The sequence below is a fragment of the Acomys russatus genome, chromosome 5, assembly GCF_903995435.1.
Source record: "Acomys russatus chromosome 5, mAcoRus1.1, whole genome shotgun sequence".
Classification (NCBI taxonomy): domain Eukaryota; kingdom Metazoa; phylum Chordata; class Mammalia; order Rodentia; family Muridae; genus Acomys; species Acomys russatus.
The window spans coordinates 60,125,416-60,150,054 of NC_067141.1; the positions used below are offsets into that span (position 1 = coordinate 60,125,416).

General features: G+C 47.7%; 1 protein-coding gene across 1 annotated transcript in view; it reads right to left on the reverse strand.

Annotated features, from left to right (window-relative positions):
- The window catches only part of Pik3ap1 (phosphoinositide-3-kinase adaptor protein 1), a 105,594-nt gene that overhangs the window by 24,922 nt on the left and 56,033 nt on the right, over positions 1–24,639 (reverse strand). The window contains exons 7-10 of the mRNA XM_051146541.1: positions 22,981–23,177; positions 20,085–20,274; positions 8,410–8,505; positions 2,742–2,936 (exon numbers count right to left, since the gene is read on the reverse strand). Coding sequence (XP_051002498.1) covers positions 2,742–2,936; positions 8,410–8,505; positions 20,085–20,274; positions 22,981–23,177 — 678 coding nt within the window. The remainder of the gene's footprint in view (positions 1–2,741; positions 2,937–8,409; positions 8,506–20,084; positions 20,275–22,980; positions 23,178–24,639) is intronic.

Sequence of the window (24,639 nt, forward strand, 5' to 3'; positions counted from 1 at the left end):
TTTTTCTCCATGTTTCTGTTTCTTATATGCAGAATGAAGACCATAAACAGTACCACCAAGTTGTCATGGGAGTTAAGGGCTAGTGCATAGGAAGTGCTTAAAACACAGTCTGGTACATGCAAGCGAGCAACATTAGCCTCTAATACCACTATTCTTTTCTAAGCTTTGGGATAGATGCCAACCGGGGCAGCAATGCCATGCTAGCTTGCCCAGGTGATGTCTATTCAGTGCCTCATAGTTTAAAAGCATTTCCTCGTGTACAAAGTTGTAGCAGAGTACTGTCACTTATTATGACATGTATTCATGTAGACACATGTTATCATGATAAGCATTTATAGATAAGGAAACTGAAGCCAAAATGGGTAAGGTGAATTATCCCATGTCCTGAGCTGGGCAGAAAGAAGTGAGTGATGAATCTATTCCAAGCCACTGCCCCTGTTGTCATATTGCCCGCCTCCCTTGCCTCTCTGCGATGAGTTGTTACCTTTTCTCCCCCTTTAGGACTGACCAGTGTATATTAGTGGGCTCAGAAGCTGGCCCTGATACAAGGATTTGATTGCTAGCACTCTGCCTGGCAAGTGTGATGGTTACACTTCCCTGTTACCCGAGCTGGATTTAGAATCACCATGGAAGCACACCTCTAGGTGTGTCCATGAGGGCATTTCTAGAAAGGTTTAACAGCAAGGGAAGAGCCACCGACGATGAATGTGGGTGGCACCATCCCATGGGCTGGTACCCCAGACTGAGTCAAACGGAGAAATGGAGCTGGGCTGCTGCTTCATATCTCTTGTTTCCTGACAGCAGATACCGTAGGACCAGCCACCTCATGCTCCTGCCACTGCAGCTTGTTCTGTTCATGCTGCTAAGCCTCCCTCACCCTGATGGTCTGCATCCTCAAACTGTGCGCCACAGCAAACCTCTTTTTTTTTTTTTTTTTTTTTTTTTGGTTTTTCGAGACAGGGTTTCTCTGTGAAGCCTTGGCTATCCTGAACTTGCTTTGTAGACCAGGCTGGCCTCAAACTCACATCCATCCGCCTGCCTCTGCCTCCTAAATGCTGGGATTAAAGGCGTGCCCCACCACGCCTGGCTAGCAAACCTCTTCTTATCTAAGCTGCATTGTCGCCACAGTGAAAAGGTTAACTACTGCAGGAAGTGATGGAGGTGAGACAGGAAGTGGGCAAAACAGTAAATGGTGGGTTATCAAGCAAGTTCCCACCATGGGGTGCATGCACAATGTGTACTTCAGGGTTCTCCCGCAAGAAAAACAAGCAAGTTGGGATCCCCATCACTCATGGCGTGAACAGTGGCCATATATGCTAATTCCCCGGGCTTTCAGTCTGCCCAGAAAGAGGGCCATGAAGTGCCTTGTGCCAGAGAAAGTCCTCGGGTAAGACAGTGCAGTGCTCTTTGGGGGTGTGGTGGGAGCTAGCCAGTGGGCAATATTCGGTGGACAGGCCAAAAGAGATGACAAAGCTTGGGGACACAGAACTTTCCACAGGTGTGGTGTAGCCCAACTGAGGGTTGCTGGACTTAGTAAAACCAAATCAAAACCATAGAAGGCCAGTACTCGGGACATAGTGACATTAAAATTTTATTTGCTGCTTATGTGAAATCTACACTTCACTGGCCATCTTGTATTTTATCTGGCAGCCCCAATCCAGTTACCTACGGCTCTGGCTGGGTACTATCTGCCCTATTTAAGACACCTCCTTGTCATCACACTTTCTACAATACATGCTAGGGAAGGTGGGTGACAACAGGTGGAGGTGGCACACGCCTTTAATCCCAGCACTTGGGAGGCAGAGACAGGCAGATCTCTGTGAGTTCAAGGCCAGCCTGATCTACAGAGTGAGTTCTAGGACAGGCAGGGCTACATGGAGAAACCCTGCCTCAAGGTTAAAAAAAAAAAAAAATGGATGACGCGTCAGGAGCGAGCACAGAGCTGGAAATTTCGCTCATACTGAACTTAAAACCATATTTATATAATCAAGTCCTGAGGTGCAATAACAACGCCTTCAGTACCTAACTGGTGTCCAGGAACAATAATGAAACTAAATATTCTTACCAACTTTTATTAACATGGGTAAGCAGACAGCCTGGGGCAGTGGCTAAAATATCCACCATGGAGTCAGAGTCCCTGGGGCCGAGCCTGGGTACTGCTGCGTGGTGACTGACCTTTTGAGCCTCTGTTTCCCGTCCAAAAAATAGGGATCATGGCTCTTACCTGAGAGGTCACTGTAAAGATTAACTGCAAAGAATGTTCCTGGTAGATTTATACAAGCACGAGCCATTAAAATGATTAACAGTGATGGCAGGACAAGTTATGAAATAAAAATGCACTAGGAGCCGAGCGCGGTGATCATCCTCATCACCAAGTGCTTTGACATCTCCTGGTCCTCCCCATACACGGCCTATAATCCCAGCACTCAGCTGGCCCAGGTAGGTGGATCTCTGTGAGTTTGAGACAGCAAGTCCAGGACAGTCAGGGCTACACAGAGAAACCCTGTCTCTAAAAATCCAACAAAACAAATAAAATTAAAAAACACTAGGTTCTCATTTACATCTGTCCTTACAATTGTGCATGAATCCTTCCAGGAAGGCAGCACTGAGTCTGGTCATTGTTCCTGGTCTAGCACCAGAGTCTGTCCTGACCTGTGACCTGTGACCCTGGCTGGAGATCAATCAGAAAGCCAGGGAACCAGGAAGTGCCTGATGAGGGCACCACTCCTGGCCACACTTGCCTTTAGAAATGTATGGCTCATTGTCAGGCACCAAGTGAGGACCAGGAACACCGGCCTCTGGCCTGGGCACAGGGACAGGGGGCCTGTTGGCCAGGTCCACAGGAAAGGTCTCATCGTCATCCACGGTGTGATAAAGATCTTCTCCATGGGGATGGTGCTGTTCTCTCTCCAAACTGGCTGACTTCACGCTGTTACCTAAAACACAGAGAATGATGACTGAGTACAGTGGTCCAGGTGTTGCACGCCGGCAGGTCACAAAGACCAAGTGAACGTTCTCTGTTCCCAAAGTAACAACCTGTGGCCAACGGCTTCCCTTGAGACATCTCTGGCACCATTTGCCCAGAACCCATGAGATTAACCATGAGAACACCAAGGCCTCCTTCATCTGTCGCCAACTCAGTCCAGAACAGGAGCCACCGGCTCAGTTGCCTTGATTTTATGAGTAGAATTCTAATACTCATCTCAGTATAACTGAGAGAGAGAGAGAGAGAGAGAGAGAGAGAGAGAGAGAGAGAGAGAGAGAGAGAGAGAGAGAGAGAGAGAGAGAATCCTTACTACAAAGCCTGAGGGCTCCCAGAACCACTTCCTCCTGGTCCTTGACACACCAACTATAGAGTATGGCTCCTTGCTGATCAAAGTTCTCCGCCCATTTTCCAGCATGATTATTGCATCTTGTTTCCAATGAAGCTATCGAGTTGCTACTACAGGTAACCTCAGTTTACCTATGAAAAAGCTGAAGCTTTGAGGATTTTTTTTTTTTTTTTTTTTTTTTGAGACAGAGTGTCTCTGTGTTAGCCTTAGCTGTCCTGGACTCACCACCTGCCTCTGCCTCCCAAGTGCTGGGATTAAAGGCATGCGCCATCACGCCTGGCAGCTTTGAGGATTTAACTTGTCCAAAGACTTGGAGAGCCAGGCTGGTACCCAGAAAAAGCTAACTCTAGAGCTACCTCCTCTCCGCTATCTGCACCCTCACACTCCTCCCCCCAGTAAGCAAAACCACTGAGAACAGAAACTTGCCTCCCCCTTTCTGCCCACCAGCACCCCACAACCCACCCCCATGTTCTCTGCAGCGATCTGCTTCTTTGATAGACGCCATTCAATAAACAACTCCTCTTCAGATGTCCATTTGAGATATAGGAAAAGGGACTGAGTCTCCTTTCTGTGGAGGTCACAACTCAGTGACTTATTGGAAATTTGTGTTTTCATTACATCTTTTCTGAGCAGCAGAGGGGTTGCATTTGGCTTCCTGTGTCCAGCGGGTTGGCCAGGTTGATCCCAACTCATTAGGAAACAGGAGTTCCTGGGCTCTGCCCTCAAGGTAAGTTTCCAATTTTCCATGTACCTGCTTATCTTAGCATTTTACACAAGGGAAAGAGGAAACTCTGGAAAGTACTGTCCAACCGTAACAAAGTGAAGCATCCTGGGAAAGCAGCCAACTACCCTACAGGGCAAGAGTGGCTCCCAGAACACTTGTGTTTCACTGTCTCTAAACACGCTGGCTTTGCCTCAGTTCTTCATCCCCCCTTTGGGAAGGCGGCCAAAGGAGCCTTCTAAGCAGAGGCTTAAAACCTTCCTCATACCATCTCGTGCCAGGCTAAGACAGTGTCTCTAAGCCTCCGTCTGTGACACTAGGACCTACCCAGAGAAGCCCTGTTGACCATCCAGTCTTAACTGAACTGCTATTTATGTTTGCTGTGTCTCATTCCTTTGCTCCAGGGCCCTGTCATGATGGGGACATATGATTGCATTAGTGGGTTGGGCTCTCTACCTCTCTCCCTCCCTGGTCTGTCAGCTGCAGAGGAAAGGCCCTGACCCTGGCACTCCACACTGTCCTAGAGGCAAACACAGGGCCTCTACATGCTCAGTCACATCCTTGAATGGAGGGATGGATAAACTCTGGGTAAAATATGGACCGAGCAGACATCCACGTGACAGATTTGAGCCTTCCTATGGTCAGCCTGCTTCCCTTCCCGGTAGTTTCCTGGCCTGGGCTGGGCGGACTTTGGGGAACCTCAGGGAAAGCTAGGAGCTGCTACATCATCAGAGCAAGAGATGGTCTCTGCTTCTGCAGAGGGAGAAGGCTTCATAGCTTCAGAGGCCGAGAGAGGGGCCGGCTTGTGGAGAAAAGGGATAAACAGGATCGGCTTCCTCAGCCATATCTGTCTCCTGGCAGAGCATCTGGAGGAAGGCTTTTTTTGGAAAGCTGGGCTCCTGGTGCCCAAATAGGAATAATTATCAGGAAAATATGTCTAGTCCAATCCAAGCTACCAGGCTCCTTGCTGCTGGACCTCCCCCCCCCCCACCCCCCGACAGAACGAATTCTGACCTGTTTCTCATCCTCTTCCACCATGATCTGATTATGCCATTTAAAGCCAGTAACTAATGATTTTAAAAAGTAGTTGATATCTGCCAGATACCACCGCTCTGTGCCAGGCTCCACATTTCACTGGGAGCAAAAAGTTAATGCTGCCTAGAACTCTTATAACATTACTGCTGACTGGCTGAGGGCCATCGCAACTGCGCCCAGGCCACTTGTCTTAGCCTCATAGTCACACCTCCCTTCTCTCACTCACAGGCACCAGATCTTTGCCCCGAAAAATTCTTCCATGCTGCAGAATGCCAAGGGATGCTTCTAGAATCCCGTGAGGTAGAAATAAGGATAGAGGGACTGAGGATGGTTGCAGCTTTCTCTGTGACGTAGATGAAGCCTCTGTGAGATATGAAAAGCATTCTAGGCCCATTCATAACTTCTGGTAGAAACAATGTGAGCCCAGACCATTGAGCAACACGACACTATCAAAATCACAAGACATACTTCCTGAAACCTAACGATTCTGTTCTGGTGCTTTAGAGTATACATGCTCTCAGATGTGTGAAAAAAACGTTACATACAACAAAGGGTATTGCCTGCACTGAGGCTTGTGAAAAACTCTGGAGATTATAGGGAGAGAGAGAAAGACAGACAGACAGACACACACACACACACACAAACACACACACACACACACACACACACAGAGAGAGAGAGAGAGAGAGAGAGAATTTTCTCATTGTTTTAATTTTTTTTTTTTTTTTTTTTTTTGAGCCAGACGTGGCCTCTCATTTTTGCAGGTGGGAGGCTGAGGCATGAGAACTGCTATGAACTTAAGGCTAGCCTGGATTACATAGTGAATACCAGAACAGACATGTCTACACGGCCTTGTCTCATTCATGCGTAGGTGTATGTATGTGTGTGTATGTGCATATGTGTGTATGTGCATGCTTTTTGCTGCACTTGGATTTTTATAATTTTTATGTATTACTTTTATAGTAGTAAACAATTATGGCACAGCAACAGGTGGGCACAGCAAGGGATGAAGGGAGTGTTTCATTGTTAAAGATAAAAAAATTTTAAAAAAAACAGCAGGAAGTGTTTTATTAACAGTGACCTGCTGGCTCAGCAGTTGCAGAGTCACGTAGGGCTTGAAAGGAAACTCCTGGGTCTTCCCCAGACCTGCGGCATCTCACACTGGTGAGCCTGTGCCTTGGAAAGCACTCCAGGTGGGTGTGAGGCACACGGAAATCTGAGAACCACTGCCAAAGGGGCAAAGGTTGGCACACTCAGCTCCCCCAGCGTGCACCAAAGACCTGCGCGTGGCAGGCATCAAGGGACAATTCTCCCGTTGCCTTGAGGAGGTTACCGTGAGCAGCCTAACATTAGGGTTTTACCCTACTCTGGCAAGGACCAGTCGGCCATGTAGACGCTCTTGCACCCCATAATAACACACCGCATCCCTGCATTCCCAGAGCACGCAGCACATTTTTACTTGCACTGAACTACGTTTTTGCTGGGTTGTTTGTTTGTTTGTTTTTGTTTTTGTCTTTAACTAAAGGAGAAGTCACACAGCGTGTGTGTCCACCTCCTTTACAGGCAGGTCCGAGTCTTACCCATCCCTCCACATCAGGGATTTGCCCGGACTTGGGGCTTAAAGAGGGACTGCTGGAGCATGACCATTTCAACTTAGCATCAGACGAGGTCAGGGTGGCGGGGGGCTGTCATCTGGTTCCCATGCCACAAACCGTCCCTTTTATAAGGTGACAGTACAACAGTGGTCAAAGGAGACACTCTGAGCCAGGCTTGAATCTGGGCTCCTGTAGTCTGCTTACAGCCTCTAGGACCTTGGAAACTTACCCCCCCCCTCTACCTCTGATACCTCTGCTGCTGAACGAAAGCACCAGCGCCGAACTTGACAGGTTGCAAGAAGCATGGAAAGGGTGGCATGCATGAAGCCCTTAAGCTAGGCCTGGACCATTGCTGAAGACAGCAGGGCAAGCCTGAGGCAGACAACAAGAGTTGGCCAGCAAAGCCCATCCTCGCTCTCATGCTTGTCCCTCTTGGTGCCAGTGCTAGCTAAGGAACTTGCCGAATAGCTTGTCCTGGACTGCCCAGACAGCTCCCCTCAGCTAAAGAGAGCTTTAGAGCAGGAGGCAGCAAGCATGTTCTAAGGATCCAGATGGTGAACATGCCGGGCTCTGCAGGGCAACAGTCTAGCAACCACTCAAGCCTGCACTAGGAACGTGCAAGCAGCCGTAAACGAGAGCAAATGAGTGGGCATGGTGAATTCTGATAAAACTTTATTGGCAGGTCAGGCTGTGATTTGGCTACACGGCTCTAGAGCGTTTCTTTCCCTTCAGCTGCCCACACTATTTGACTCCAAGTCTCATGCCCTCAGCACTCCGCTCCTACAGCTACCTGACTGACAGACCCACCGTCATCATAAATGACTGGGCAGAGTAAAGCAATTACTCACACAGTGTTAACAACGCCTTCTACCTTTGAAAGCACCAATAATAACAATAGCAGCAATGATTAGAAACCCTTATCAAGCACTTCTTATGTGCCTGCTCCTGGATGAAGCTGATTCTCAGTTCAACTTGCTTGATTCCCTCGGCAACCTGCCTCCTTAGTGCATCGGGCAGAACCCAGCTGAGGAGGCTGAGGAACACCTTGCCTGAGGCCTTCTGGGTAACTGATGAGGGAAGGCAGCACAGCCTGGGGCAGGGTGGGGGGAAGTGGGGGAGTAGGAGGGTGCGGGGGTGGGGGTGGCACACACTCTGAACCACTGCAGTGCTGCCTCTCTCTGCTTGGCTTCGAGGGTGCATATCCCTGTACTTGACCAGAAAGCCAAGGCTCCTGTGGGATCACATCCCCCTTTTCTTTAGGGTCCAAGCCCCAATGTCTAGAACCATGCCTTCTACACACAGTAGGTGCCTACTTAATTTTTGTTGAATAAAAACAGGCATGACGTTTAATTTAAGTCTGCTTGAAGCAACCAGCTTAGTGTAGTGAATGGCTCCAGCTGTGGGAACCTCTGGCCTGTCTCTAACTGGCCGAGGGGAAGATCAGGGCAGATGCGAAAGGAGGCAGAGAGGCACTGGTTGGCACATGCCCCCTCCCTTCCTTCCTACCATCCATCCATCCACCCACCCATCCACCTATCCACCCACCCATCCATCCATGCATCCTTTCATCCAATCTAGTAAGTGTTGAGCAATAACCACAACACCCAACCTGGCTCACAGGCCTCCATAGGCACAGATCTGCTCATTTGAAGTAAATAATAGGTTTAATTTCACCCTGGCCCTTGAGGACCAGAGTTTCTGCTTTCCTACTCGTGGTACAACTTACCTTCTAGAAACTTGCGGATCATTGAGTCCTTAGTGGGCCGAGAGAAACTTTCCCCAGAGACAGGGTGGCCTGCACTGGCCTGAAGCATCTCAACATCTGGAAGGGACATGGGATAGAGTTGATGTGCTGTTCTTCACGTAGGCAAGGAGGATCACAGATAGATTTGGAAGGTTTGGTAGTGTTAAGAGATTCATTCATTTACCTTTCCTCCCTTCCTGCTTCTCCTTCCTTCCCTCTCCCCCTCCTTTCCTTCCTATCATCCATCCATCTACTCACCCATCCATCCACCCACCCACCCATCTATCTACTCATCTATCCATCCACCCAACCATCCATCCATCCATCCACCCATCCATCCATCCATTCACCCATCCATCCATCCATTCACCCATCCATCCATCCACCCACCCATCCACCCATCCATCCACCATCCACCCACCCATCCATCCATCCATCCACCCATCCATCCATCTATCCACCCATCCACCCAACCATCCATCCATCCATCCACCCATCCATCCATCCATTCACCCATCCATCCATCCACCCACCCATCCACCCATCCATCCACCCACCCATCCATCCACCCATCCATCCATCCATCCACCCATCCATCCATCTATCCATCCACCCACCCATCCATCCATCCACCCACCATCCATCCATCCATTCACCCATCCATCCATCCATTCACCCATCCATCCATCCATCCACCCATCTACCCACCCATCCATCTACCCACCCATCCATCCACCTATCCTTTCATCCAATCTAGTAAGTGTTGAGCAATAACCACAACACCCAAGCCTAGCTCACAGGCCTCCATAGGCACAGATCTGCTCATTTGAAGTAAATAATAGGTTTAATTTCAAAATACACACACTATAGTATTGCTTATTACAGCAAAAAAAGGGTACAGAAACAATAGAGAACAAACAAATTATGAATTGCTCAAACAACAAAAGATTATGTAGAAGTTTAAAATAAAAGACTGCCTCAGAGCCACGTCTACAAACAAACTTATAGTTCAAATACATAATAAGTGATGAAGTTAGATATAGGTGCTACAGGGTAATAGAAGCTACATAGACTTTGAAGGCCTATAGCACAGTGCTGCATGCTGCATATGAAATGTGAAGCTGGCACAAAAATACTAGGAGTGCTATTGCATTCCTGATAATGGTTGCCTTTGCAGAAGGGGTGAGGGTGTCTGAGCTCCAGGCAGCTGAAGAAGACTATATGCAGGATCACAAGATCTAGTCCTTAAATCCTCAATATATATTATTGACAATTCTAATATACCAAGAGAATCAGAGACTTTACTCCCTGCAGAGGGAGGCAGAGCTCTGTGAGTTCAAGGTCAGCCTAGTCTATATAATGAGTTCCAGGACAGCCAGAGCTATAGAGAGAGACCCTAGCTCATAAAAACAAACCAAAACAAATCTTAATATTCCAAACTATATTTTCGATCATTAATATGCTACCTTTAGGAGGAAAAGTAAATTTTTATTTTAATATGTGTGTGTGTGTGTGTGGTTTTTTTTTTTTTTTTTTTTTTTTTTTTTTTTTTTTTTTTTATACGTGCACAAACACAATTTGCTGAAAGGAGATACAAGTAATGAAGACTCTTCCTAGGACCTGGGGCTATGGGGACAAGCAATAGAGAAGCCATTTCACTGGTGCCTTTGTTATATTTTAAGGATTTATTTTGCCTACCTAAAAAATAAATGAACTTTATGGCACTGCTTATGTTAGCATATCGTCTCCCAAATAATAATAATTTCACAGCCATAGTCCAACCATAGAAAGCAGTGGCACATCCAAATTGAGCATTTACAAAGTAATCAAGGGGTCTGGGACTGAGAGAGCCTGAGAACTGTCCCAAACAGGAAGGGACGGAGGAGCAAACTGTGGGTCACAACAACTGATGGGGACCGTGAGGCAGGAGAGGAACCATCAGTGGTAGGAACTGGTGAAACCGGAACAGGCCTCTTAGTTCAGACAGAAAGACACGAGTGTCATTGCCTCTCTGGAATCTTTGGACTTTGGATGACAAAGATGCTAGTGTTAGGTGATGTGAGGAAAGAAATGCATGAACTTTGGTATTCTGCAGTTTTTCTCTAAATATAAAAGCAGTGCAAGGTCATTCCCTCCCCGTGGCCCCCGCCCCGCCCAGTGCCAAGCAGCAAGCGCAGGGCCTTGGACATCATAACTGAGTGCTCACCGCTGAGCTGAGTGCTCACCACTGAACTTTAACACCAGCTCCAAAATAAAACTCTTTCTGGGGAGAGGAACACACAAGCAGAGGGGTGGACTTCAGCGGCAAAAGCAAGCAAGCACGACACATCGGGACGACCCTCCTTCTGCTGAGCCCCTCTCTGTCCCGCTATGCTATCAAGATAAGCACGTTCCATCTCGTAACCTGCAGAGCAGCCTCTCATGTGGGCAGAATGATGGAGGTGGGACTAATGAACAACCCAAGAAAATCCAATCTGCTTTACTTTCTACACGCTTTCCTGATCCTTAAGAGTCTGACTTTGGAAGCAGAAAACTAGGCTTTGCCAAATGTCAGCCTCCTTGGGCCTCCCTGACAGAGTGGAGCAGGACAACTGGAAGCTCGGGTATCAGATCACAATTGTGCCTGTCTTGTTTCTCCCACTGCCTCTTCCTCCCTCTCCCTCTCCCCCCTCTCCCCTTCTTTCTCTCTCTTCTCTCTCCTCACTCCTCTCTCCTTTCTCTTCTCTTCTTCTTCTTCTTCTTCTTCTTCTTCTTCTTCTTCTTCTTCTTCTTCTTCTTCTTCTTCTTCTTCTCTCTCTCTCTCCTCTCTTCTCTCCTCTCTCTCTCTCTCTCTCTCTCTCTCTCTCTCTCTCTCTCTCTCCTCCTCTCTCTCTATGTCTCATATGACATCACACCAGAAGCCAGGCACCAACTAGTCTTTTATGGTTTAGCACAATGGTTCTCAACCTCTGGGTCTTCACTCCTTTGGGGATGACACAGAGTAGATATCCTGCCTCTCAGATATTTACATCACTATTTGTAACAGTAGCAAAATTACAGTCATGAAGTAGCAACAAAATAACTTTATGGTTGGGGGTCGCCACAACATGCGGAGCTGTATTAAAGGAAGGTTGAGATCCACTGCTCTGGGAAAACATTCACACCCACAAGACAACTTTGTTTGGCACAGGTCAGCATCACAGAAGCAAGAAAGCGTGTCTTAACTCAGCAATCGCGGTACTGGAGAGCCACAGCAGGCAGGGGAAAGGACTACCCAGGAGAAAGGACCGGTACCCACAAAAGCACACTTCTCATCTCAAGAGCTGCATCCTCCAGGGTCCCCACAAGAGACACAGGAGAGAAACTACCATCGCCCCCACAGAGACTCAGAACACAGGTCCTTCGCTAGTATTTACAGTTGTGTACAGCTCCTCCCAGATCCAGATCTGTGACCAATCAGGGGTCATTCTAATCCTAGGTAATGTTGCCTAGAAACACAGTTGACATTTGGTTCTTATCGGGTTACCAGGGTAACAAAGCTAGGAAGTCAAACAAAGGTCAAATTCTCATGCAGAAAAGGAAATGGAAAGTGTTTTTATTAACTTTGGCCATCATTATCCTGGGTCCACTCATTTCAAGCTGCTCAGCTTCTCTTTCCCTGTCTGTGTAAAATGGTGGTGGCGGCAGCACAGCTCTTGTAGGCTCGTGGTGAGCATCGCCTGAGAAGCCTGCCAAAAGCATGGCACAGTGCCTGGCATGTATGAAGGGCTAGATGAGAGCTTTCTGACTATTATTCTTGTTATTAAACTCTATACCCAGGCTGAGACCCTAAGCAAAGGGCAATTCAAATTAGAAGATTCTATTTACACGTTAAGAATTTCTCCTGGTTTGGGATGTAGCTTATTGGCAGACAGTTTGCCTAGCATGTGTAGAACTGTGGGTTTGATTCCCGGTACCACAAAAATTATTTTTTCATGGCATTAAAGATTGAACTTAGGAAAAAATATTACACAATAGTTTATATATCTTTATGGGGTACACAGTGATAATTTAGTTTTTTTTTTAAGACTTATTTTTATGATCTTTGTTGTGAACCTTAGCCTTTAACAGATGAGCCATCTTTCCAGACTATTTTTATTTGTTAATGTTTATTTTTTTAATTTATTATTATTATTAGTGTGTGTTTGTGTGTGTGACATGCATGCATGGGTGCCACAGCGACCAGAATTGGGCATCAGGTCTCCTGGAGCTGGAGTCACAGGTAGCTAGCTGTGAGCTGCTTGACATGGGTGCTGAAAACAGGACCCAGGACGTCTGGAATAGCAGAAGAGCAGCAAGCGCTCATGGTGGCTGCCGTTTTAGGTTTTATGTAGCTGTGGCTGGCCTTGAATCTACTACATAGCAGAGGATAACCTTGAACTTCTTGTCCTCTTGTCTCCCAAGTGCTGGAATTATAGCACTCTCAGTTCACACAATGATAACTTGACACATATTCACGGTATACATTAAAGTGTGAATCAGGTTAATTAACAACTCCATCTCACCAAACAGTTATTATTTATTTGTCTTGAGAGTCTCAGAACTTCTTTTAGTTCTTTGTAAAATATACAATAAATTTTATAAACTGTAGGCACCTTACTGACCAGAACAGCAAAATTTGTGCCCCTATAACTGTATTTCAGTGCCCGTTATCCTTGTATTGCTTGTTTATTTCATCTAGTATAAAGTCCTTCATCCCGACCATGAGGACACAAATGACAGAATCCCATTTTATGGGTAGCTAGCTGACTCTCCACTGTGTACATATACCATGCTTTCTTTATCCACTCGTGCAGTGATGGGTCCCTGGGTAATTCTGGACAGTGCTGACTGTCAACAGGGATGCAATAAACATGCGAATGCACATATCACCCTCAAAGCCAGATTTTGTTTCCCCCGGAGAGCTTTACTCAGGAATGGGGCTGCTGGGTCATGCTTAGCTTTTGAGAAATCTCCACACTAGTTTCCATAATGGCTGCCCCAACAGCATCTACGACTTCCCCTTTCTTTGAATCCTTGCTAATATTTTTTGCTGGTCTTTTCTTTCTTTCTTTCTTTCTTTTTTTTTTTTAACTCCAGCCACTCTAACTGGACTGAAATGGTACCTCACTATGGTTTTGATGTACATTTCCCTGGTGAGTCATGTTGAGCATTTTCATATATTTGCTAGCAGTTTGCATATTTTTAAAAAGAAAAGTCTACATTGCTAATTTCTGATCAGTTTCAGGGTTGTTGGGGTTTTTTTCCCCTGCTGAGTTATCTGAATCCTTCATATGTTTTAGATACAGGCGCTCTGCATGTAGCCCCTGGCTGTTCTGGAGCTCACTCTGTAGACCAGGCTGTCCCTGAACTCACAGAGATCCACCCGCCTCTGCCTCCCAAATGCTGGGGTTAGAGGTGTGCAACACCACACCTAAATGCTGTTTTTTCAAATATTTAATTTTATTTATGTGTGTGTGTGTCTTGGGAAGTGCACGTGTATGCAGGTGCCAGAAGAGGCCACTGGATTTCATCAAGAGCTGGAATCACAGAAGGTTGTGAGCCACCCGGGCCTGTTGAGAACCAAAGTCAGGTCATCTGAAGGACCACACATGCTCTCACCCACTGAGTATCTCCCCAGCCCCTGACACTAATCCTTTAGCAGATGACAATTCACTCCCATCCTATGGATTTCTCTTCAATCTTATTTTTCTTTGCTATATAGAAACTTCTCAATTCGATATAAGCCCACCTGTCTATTCTTGCCTCTTTTATTGAGAGGCTGGGACTGAACCCAGGACCTCACACATGCTAGGCGAGCACTCTGCCATTGCCTATTTCCCACTCCCATTTTTGTCTTTCTTTTAAAAGAATAAGTTTGTCTTAATGCAGGCCTTCTACCTCCAAAATGAGTTTGAGAGTGTATTTATCACAATATTTGAATTCTCAACCATGATCCCAAACATCATGCCTTAACCATACTTACCTATAAGAATACTGTGTGTATAGTTAAGGATTGAGTGAGGCCTAAATACAACGAATGCAAATCCTTACAATAGCTCATGTGTGGAAATCTGACTTGGTTTGCCAGGCATTTTCTTTATTTAAGGTCCCAGAACACCCAAATGCCTTGCGGCTTTCATTTTATGAGTGTGATGGGTAGTGACCACTAGGTGGAGCTCTTGAGCCCATGCTGGATCCATCCTGTGTAACTAGCATCATCGGTAGGGACAAAGCCTGAAGTCAGAGGATTTGCGGAGAATTGACCAGACAACAAGAGGAAGCAAGGGTTTAGGGATGAAGGAAGTATGCAGACCCAGGAGAAGGCAGGAAAGGGCAGGAGCCAGCCAAATAGCTTCATTGACAAAGCTATGTCAGAGAAAGGCAGCAGCTGAAACCCAGCGAGCAACAGAGGCTTGGAAGACCGGCTACTGGGCACCAAGACAGCTTGGCATTGTGGAATGGCCTCTGGTATCTTGAAGCCTTATGTTCAAATCCTGCCTCTAACTCTTACTAGTTCTATGTCCTTGGGTAGGTCACTTGAAACACATTACAAACCACAGGTTACAAACCACAGGGCCTACCTACCCCATAGGATGGCTGTGTGAGGTGACTAAAACAGTGTTTACAAATGCATAGAAAGAGTGCAAGACGCCAAATTCCTAGCTTTTATTCCCACTCTGAGGCATCTTAGTTCTGAGGCTACTGAGACCAACTACCACTAACACACCATAAACGCATTGTCCTATAGCTGTGTGGTTCAGAAGTCAAAGTGAGTCCTGTTGGCCAAATTCAAGGTTTTATCTGGGCCACATTCCTTTACGGAAGACCAAAACAGTATATGTTTCCTTGCTCTCCCCAGGATCCAGGGGTTTTCTGCATGCCTTGGCCCCAGCCCCCACCCCTTCAAAGCTAGCAATGCCAGACAGAAAGCTTGGCCATCCATCTCTTCTGTCCTCTGGTTCCCTCTTTTACTCTTAAGAACATCTGTAGTTATACCAGACTCAGAGAGAGAAGCCAGGCTAGTCTCCTTATCTCAAGGACAGCTGACTGGCAAGCCCTGACTCCCCGCACCACATGTGTGTGAATCACAGCCAAGCAGTGGGAACATCACTCGGCTTCCCAGGCTGCTGTGAATCTCTTCCCATGTGGGGCTGGGGAGGGAACTAGGATTGTGGCTCACTGGAGGAAGTCCATTGCGCTTCACAGACTGGGAAAGCTTGTGTGACGTGGACACTGGCCTTTGTGGTCCCCCTGGATGATGTGTGTACCCCTTAACCAAAGTTCCAGTAAGACTTTCTGTCCTCACATTCTAAACAAGGTGCTTCTCCTTAGACTTAATTGAACATATAAATCTTGAATTGGGCCACAAACAACAGATGCGTACATAGGCCTCCATGCCTTCGTCTGTAGTCATGATAGCCACCATTAATCCCAGCATTCTCTCTGCCCTCAAATCCTACTCAGCACAGCACCCAGGCACTTAGTAGTGGCCAGCCGACACTGGCATACATCATTTTTAAAACATGATTTGCCAGACCAATAGTAAGCAATAAGCCTAGGCAGGGAATAGGTACTGCGTTTGCTATAGTAAAAGGTGCCTAGCTGTTTGGCAATCACAATCAGTAAGACACCAGGTCTTGAAAACGCCTTGTATCCAGAAGCCAGGTGGACAGCAAGTAGTACCGAAGTGACCCGAAGCACTGGAAAGTCTGCGGGCAAAGGGACTCTGTTTGCAGCCAAAGGGATTCTATGAAGTGGGAAAACAATGCATTCTCGCATTGCTGGGTGTTCAAGGTCTGTGATTCAGATTCCAAGCCCTCAGCCTTCACCACTTGCCAGTTAAAAATAAACCGAAATGTGTCGAAACCCGCTGGTCTAAGGAAAAAGTGCAAAGTTCTTTCATTTCAGCAGAAGAAAAACAAGAAGAACAAGAAAGCAGTGCTGGGCCACAGTCTCCTCCTGAAGGAGGGCTGCCGGCTCTCAACACGTGCTGTGGAGTCAGTCTCCCAGGGTCCATTTCTGGAATGCAAGAAGCTCGCGCTGACGGTGACAAAACACCCCAGCTGGCATTTAATTGGGAAACAAATTGACGGCAGTTCACAAATTCCCAAAGAAACCTGTGTGATCCTCCTCTTGGGACAGAACTTTGGTCTAGATCACTTAGCTGCAGGGGACACTCACTCCATCCAGATTACATGCTAATTACATGCTAATGTAACATGAAGCAGAGAAAACACCAGCTACTAAAAGATTGTTCTAGAAATGCTTTCCAATCCTAAAGGCCAACAAGTAAGACCCCACTTCTACCCTCCAGAAAGTATCTTTTGTGGCCACACAAGGAGTCTCAGCACGGGGAGCACACAGTAAGACCTGATGATGACATGAGATGAGATCCAGCTGGTCCCATGTGTACCCGAGTAGGATGGGGTGGTGTGACTGATGACGTCAACTTAAAAGCCCAACTTGCCACCCACGGATGGAGGAGCGGTGGGAAGGAGAGAACAAAGGAAAGACAGACAAACAGACATGCAGAAGAAAAGGACAACGTGAAATCGCAGGGGTAAAGGGGTGATATCTGGTACTGGCAATGAGGAAAGTGGGGCAGAAATGCCAAGGCGAGAAGGAGGAGCAAGTCCGGTCTGTGGCTTTGTACACGGCGAGCAAAGCATCCTTGTCATGTGGGAGCAGATCCATGGGAGCTGCTTGTAGTGGAGTCCCTGGCATGCAGACTCTGGAGGGCAGGGCTCATGGCAGCGTATTTCCTAGATGTTTATCACATGGCACTGTGTCACTTATCCTCAGGAAAGAGTTGGTAAGAACTTGTTGAACGAGGGGGTAGGTGAAAAACTTATGAAGAAACGAGAAATAAGCAGGTGCTGTGGTGGAATTTGGGCTTTGTTAAGGAGTCTAGGTGTCGCTCAAGCAGACAAAACAAAAAACAAAACCAAAAACACGACGGGCTACAATAACAGAGACACACAGCTACCACCTGGTGGCAGCATATCTAAACTAAAGACAGAGAGAGAGAGAGAGAGAGAGGGAATGTATGTGCTAAGGGCATGTGTAACAGTGTGTTAGTGGAGGTGAGGGTGCTGCTCAGGGAAGTGAGGGAGTGGAAGAGAGCCATAATGCCCAGGTCAGACCCCCAGCACTTCCTCCGGGCTCCCCTTCACTGAACACTGGGAGCTCCCCTGTGGCCTTCCCACCTAGTGGCTATCTGGGGCTCCCTTTGGCTGAGAAGCCCTCATTATACCCTTTCCTGAATCCAAGCAGGAAAAGAGTAGGTTTGTGTGCAGGTAGCTGGCCTAAAGCCTTGTCCTCCACAATATCCATCCCAAGAACCACATTTTGTAGCGTCCTGGGGTTGGGGGAACAGTGCCAATGAAGACCTCCAACAGGCACTGTCGGTCAGCAGGGAATTCTCATTGGATTCCCAGAGGGTCCTGCTGGTGGTTTTGTGAACGAGTCCCTGTTCTAAAGTGGAAAAAGACAGATTTGGTCCCACTGTACTGCCAACGCCCTGGGGGGAAGAATCAAGTTATTGCAATGGAAATGCTCCTAGGAACACCTGCTATGAAAGCGGGTGAGCAGACATGTGAGGGCAGGGGGTGTCAGGAGCTGGGGTGTCTTGTTTGTTTTTTGGGGGGTGTTGTTTTGTAATTGGGACAAGGTCTGCTTGTAACCCAGGCTGATCTTGATCCTACCGCCTCCACCCGAGTGCTGGAATTAGAGGCATGAATAGCCTTGGGCTGTTTTGTTAGCTAGTTCCTGGATCTGCAGATAGGGGAACCAGCCTTGGAACCAGAGAGGTTTGCTAAAGGTGACCGGATCTAAAATGTCTCATGTTACAGACAAAATTCTGGCCTCGGTTAAAAAGATATGAAACGTGTGCTCTATAGAATGTCGGCTGTGGCATTTGGGGGACGTTAACCTCTCTGTGTCTGTTTCCTCGTTGTCTGACAGCAGGAAGCAATGGCATCAGTTCGGATACCATAAGAATTCAGTGAGATAAAGGGTGTGGCTGGTGAGGGCCAAGCCTCTCTCCTCAGACGGTGGGGTGGGGGGGTTGGGGGGCGCTGTGGGGAGGATGTGGGGGGCTCATTTGTGAGGCGCCTCCAGGTGTGCCTCTCCTTCTCCCTAAAGGTGTCAGAAGGGGACTCTACAGCACCTCAGGCTCCCAGTCAGCCTGTGCCTCCTACTCTAAGGCCTCCTCCTGGGGTTGGCTTTCCCATAAGCCCACACATGGGAAAATCAGGCTGGCTCCCTTCCCTGCCAGTCCTGAAGGAATGGCAGTACTCAGCCTAGCCATCCCAGAAGTGCCCCATCCATAACACTGAAGTGTCGGTGGGTATTTATCTTGTCTTTCTCGAATCTATTAAGCAGACCCTGAGGGAAAGAGTGCTGAGTCCTGGGCAGCATTTCAGAGCGCTTCTCACTTCATAGTACATGACAGTAACACGTCAATGAAGCTCGGGGCTGGGGTGTGTGTGGGGTGCAGCTGTGTCCACCTGCCTCCCCACCAGCCTGTGCTCTGAAATCCAATCTCATTTAGATCAATTTCTCTGAAGGGTGGCGCACTTGCCCCCTAACAGGTGCTCTGATGATCTGTGAGGGTGTTTTGGGTTGCCACTGCCATGGAGGAAGCGGCTGCAGTGGAAACTAAGCTGCCAAGCTGAGGAGATGGCTCAGTTGGTAACGTGCTTGCTGTGAAAACATGAGGCCCTGAGTCTAGTTCCCTAGAGAACTCATAAAAGGAGGATGTGGTCTCTTGCATCCGTGTCCCTCTCAAGAGGGGCCAGAGACAGACAGACCCAAGAGCTTGCTGCTCAGACAGTCCTAACAAGCAGCGAACCCCCCACTGAGTTCCAAGAAAGACCCTGTCTCCAAAGAGACCACTGGCTTCCACAGACACATGCACACATGCACATACGCCCACACATGCACTACCCTGTACACACACACACACACACACACACACACACACACCCCATACCTAGATTTGTTCTATACATTCACTTCTTTTATACATTGGATTTTCCAAAAACTCAAATTAGATAATGTTGTAAAGAGAGGTTTGTTTTATCACTTACGAAAATGCAGGTGCCAACACCAACACTGCTATAGGTACTTGAGTTACCAAGCAACAGACATGTGTCAGTGAACATATGAGACTATAACACAGTGATGGCTCTGAGTGTAGTTGCCTGCACAGGGCTACTCCGTATCTCTTCACATGCAGGCATGCCTGAGCATGTCTTCTCCACTCATTTTTCTCCTACAGTTCAATTGGGGCAGTGTAAGAAAGCCAGAGGGTTTCACGTGCGGGTAGGTTATAGCACACACAACCTGTGCGTTAGACAGTAGATGGGGGCATTGTAAAACACTTGTTATGAGAAGGGCCCACCAGGACTGGTAGGGCTGCGAGATTCTTGATCACAAGGCCATGCTGTGAGGACTAGTGACTTCCAGGCAAGAGGTGGAGGAAGTTGGGAGAAAGGCTCTGGTTGTTATGACACATGACTGCAGCCCCGGTGCCCGTTGCCATTCTTCACCGGGGCTGTTGCAGAGGTGATCAGGGGCTTTCCCACTTGGGGCTAAAATGAGGAAAGCCATTTCCTAGCAACAGGATGGAAGCAGAGGCAGGCCGAGCTACTTACAGAGGTCTTCTGTGGCTTCTGGGGCAAAGGCAGCCATGGACTCATACAGCTCCTCGTCACAGCCAGGGTTGAGGGAGCACTTCATGAGCAGGTCTGTGGACAGGTGGGCCATGGACTCGTACACATCATCAGCCTCCTCGCCGTGCATCAACACCTCTTTAATGTGACTCTTTAGCATGTCCGCAGTCTCCTGCAAGGGAAGACAGGCTCAGTGCACACTGGGGAACCTGGCTAGCCCCCATGGGCTTCAAATGGGCAAAGGGAGTCAAGGAGCCGGGTTATAGCTGTTAACGAGTATTGGCATTCCCCACCTGGCAGAGAGCTCTGGGGAGCCAGGCCTCAGGCCCCTTTCTCTTTCCACACTGGGTACACACCTGCAACTGTCCTCCTTTGGAAGGCACATGACTCTCCCTCATTTATAGATTTAAAAGAAACAAAACAAAACTCAGAAAAATCTGGTCTTCCATTCAGGGCTTACAATCTTGGTTTTGACCCTCTTACTACGCCTCAGTGGGTGCTCAAATGATACAAGGAGCCACGCAGATGCTAAGATGTTCCTGCACATGCGCAACCAGGAGTCCCCACTGGACGTCTTCATTCCTGTGCCTTCTAGAAGGTTCACCCAAGTGACTGACAATTTCTAGGGTTTTCTCCCCCCAGTTTCAACATCCTAGATGTCCCCAGGCCCTGACGTCAGACAGGCTCCCCCCCCTCCACCCCCATCCGCACCTCACCCCCGTCCCTCTGCCTCCAGGTGATATGAGACTCAGGGACAACTTCCTTGCAACCTCTGAACAACTTTTCCTGGCCACACTCTATGGTGTGTCACAATCCTTACCCCAGGTTCAAACCACAGAGAAGCTTCCTTCTCACCATGGACTCCTGACAGAGGTCACCTTTGACTGACAGTGTGCTAGTTTCCTGGTGACACCCAAATGAATTGAGTAACAGTTTCTTAGTGTTTGGAACTCCAGGTTTAGCATTTGGCAAATTAATAACAACTAAATAACACTCCTTAGAGGCCACTGGTTCTCAACCTTCCTGATGCTGTGCCCCTTTAATATAGTTCCTCGTGTTGTTGTGACTCCCGACCATAAATTATTCTCATTGCTACTTCATAACTATGGTTTTTACTACTGTTATAAATCATAATGTAAATATCTGTGTTCCCCAGTGGTCTTAGGTGACCCCTGTGAAAGGATCATTTGAGCCCCAGGTTGAGAGCTGTTGTCACAGGCCACGAGCAGGGACAACCTTTGGCAGCAAGGCTAAGGATGCATTGGTGGAAGGTGACTTAGCTAGGAGTCACAATATGAGAAGTGTGACTCAGATTAAAGCTCAAGGCACTCTAAAAATAACACGTTAACTTCCCCTGCTATGCAGAGCAGGATACCGAGCCCTATATAGTATGGAACTAGGTTCAAATCCTATCTCCACCTTTACCAGTGTGAAAAGCCCTAGGCACAATTACCTTGGCTATCTATGTCCTTTTCCTCATTTATACGATGAAGGTCTTAGTCCCTTCCACTTCAAAGGAGGGTGGTGAAAATTCAACGAGACAGGGCATTTGTTGACTAACCGAGCTACTTAGCTACTACTCCAAACACAGACTTACCAAAAATGACACCCCGTGTTTAGCACATCTGTGATTTCAAAGTAAAGCCAAGTAAAAACTCTAAGATCGTGGGTGCCTTTATGCCTATTTATGCCAGGGAGGACCCAAACAAAGACTTAAACTATTCTGATTGTTTGAAACACCTACAAGTCCCCCCAAAACATCGGGAAGCCTCTCTTTGCCCCCTGGCATCACTGCCTCATGGATTTTCTATCACAGAGCAGAGTTAAGTTTCTGAGGACACGTCAGGCTCACTCCTGTCTGGCAGTAGCAAGCAAGATCATATTAGTCTGACTCCTTGTTTGTTGGGGCACAGCCAGATGAGCTAATCTCAGGTGCCTATTGTGAGTTTGAAAAGAAGGAACACCCAAAGGGAGTGGAGTCAAGAACAGCTTCCTCCAACAGAGTGGTAGCGATGCTTGGAATGCAATACAACCGAGGCATGGTGCAAGGTTGAACTCACAGCAAGACTCAGAAGTCAGTGACCAAGATCAATTTGCCAAGAAGGCTGAGTGTACCCACCTGCCTTAAGTTCAGACCGAAGCAGAGGCCTAGCAGGGAGGGAGCTCTCAAAGTTGGCCAACTTGCTACCTCCTCAAAGTAGAGCCTTATTATGGCCTCACCTAATTAAAGAATCAACACAATTTACTTGGTCCCAAAGGTGGGCACGGCATCTAGAGACAAGCCGCCAAGGAGTCTTGGAGGTAGCGGGGAGAGGGCTGAGCATCAGGCGCAGGCAGACGTGCTCTCTGCAAGTTCCTGTCAATGTATGTTAGTTCCCTTTGGTGTGGAAACAACTCTATGAACAGACCTCTTAGGATAGTTTCTTCTGCATATGAAGACATGGGAGGAGGCCAGCAAGATGACTCAGTGGGTAAGAGCGCCTGCTGTTCTTGCAGAGGACCCGGGCTCTACTCCTCGTAGCTATAGAGATCCCATGGCACACAAGTAACTCAACTTCTAGGATGTCTGGTGACCTCTTCTGGGGTCACCAGGCATGCGTGCAGTGTGCATACAGGCAAAACATTCAGACACACACACACACACACACACACATACACACACACACACACACACAAAGTAAAATTAGAGGGGAGGGGACTTGTGGTTTACCCAAAGCCACATGGCTACCAAGTAGGTATAGACGTTTGAACTTTGGCCAGAGAGACACGCGAGAACGTGTTAGAGACACAATCCACATCAGTGTCTTTGATGAAAAGGCAGGCCTGGAACCACTCCACACGTGCTCCACCACAAGGGCCTCTCCCACCTTGAGCTTACCACATACTCGTCGATGAACTGGCGCAGGTCCCGGAAGCCGTGCTTCTCGGCGATGGTGTTGGGATAGTGGCCCTGCTTGTTGGCCACACTGTATGCCTGGAGAGCCCCTGGACAGGTGAGCAACAAGGCCGTGAGGTTCTTCAGTCCATACTTGGCAGCGAAATGCAAGAGGGTGGGCAGCTCTTCATCCCTCTGATCTAAAAAGGAGCCAGGGAGAATTTAGCTGAAGGGGAAAAGGCAGCCACAGGGTCCCTTTGCCCCTGGAGGTGAAGCTGCTGAGCCTCAGCATGCATGCAGTAGGCACTCAAGCATTGATTCCTGACTGACTGACCGAACTGATGGCTTCTCTTGGGGAAACCTTGAAGATCGTGTACTCACATGATGGGGGAAATGGTATTTTAATTAGTAGTAGATCTAGTCATTAGTAGCACATCTTCCGCCTTAGAGTGGAAAATCCTTAGAAAATGTTGCCTTTTCCTCTTTTCTGTCCTGAGGGCCAGGGGATCAAACTCAGGACTTCACACGCTGGGCCAGTTCTCCACCACTGAGCTACATTCCTAGGCCCAATCCAAGCTCATTCTAAAGGCTTAACCGGCAGCCTCAAAGTATGACAGGAGTCTCGTCTTGTTCTTCTCTGCAACACTCAACACTGGTCTGAAACGACTGTTTTGTGCTGATTAAGGGAGAGTTGGTCCAGGATGGAGAGGTGGCTCAGAAGTTAAGAGCACTGGCTGCTCTTCCAGAAGACCCGGGCCTGAGTCCTAGCACCCACGTGGTACCTCATAACTCCAGTCCCAGAGGATCCAACACCCTCCTCTGGCCTCTGAGAGCACCACGTACGCATGCACAGACATACATGCAGGCGAACACCCATACACATAAAATAAAAATAAGGGGAGAAACATTCAAATAGAAAGAAGTCCATCTGCTTATCTCTTATTGCCAATTTTGTAAATATGCCAAGAAAACAAATGGGCTTATGTTGGGGATTTAGGGAATAAATCTTTTCATTTCTCCTTTTCATAAAAGTTGATTTCTAGGCCTGTCACCTTATGCGTTATTTATTTCCTCTTCTTTTCATATATGTGTGTACGGTGTGGTTCCTGTGTGCGTGTGTATTTAAGTATGTAGGCATATGTGAGGGGTGCATGTAAATGCCCATGCATGTGGAGGCCCAGGATGACATCACAAATCTTCCTCTATTGCTCTTCCACTTTATCATATGAGGCAGAGTCCCTCACTCAAACCCAGCACAGCTAGCCTGCCTCTCTGGATCATGTCTCTGCCTCCTGAGACTAGGGTGACAAATAGGACCCTCATGGCCACTTGGCATTTAAGGATTCTGAAGATCTGAACCCCAGGCCTCTTGCTTGTGTGGACAGTAATTTCACCACTGAGCCATCTCTCCAGGCCTGGCCCTGCCATTTCTCGAAAACAATGAACCTAGCTTCCTGTTCACCAGGATGTGACCCTTGGGGTGAAAGATCTGAAAATGTCCCCAAGAGCCCCGTGTATCAGCCATGAGATACTCTCCCCTGAGTCTCTGGTTTAAGAATAAGAGAATAGAAACACTTACAGCAGAGAATAGAAACATTCCACATCAGGAGGACCAGGAAAGGCAGCAGGGAAGTGAATGCACCCCGCCCCCCCAGAAGGCCT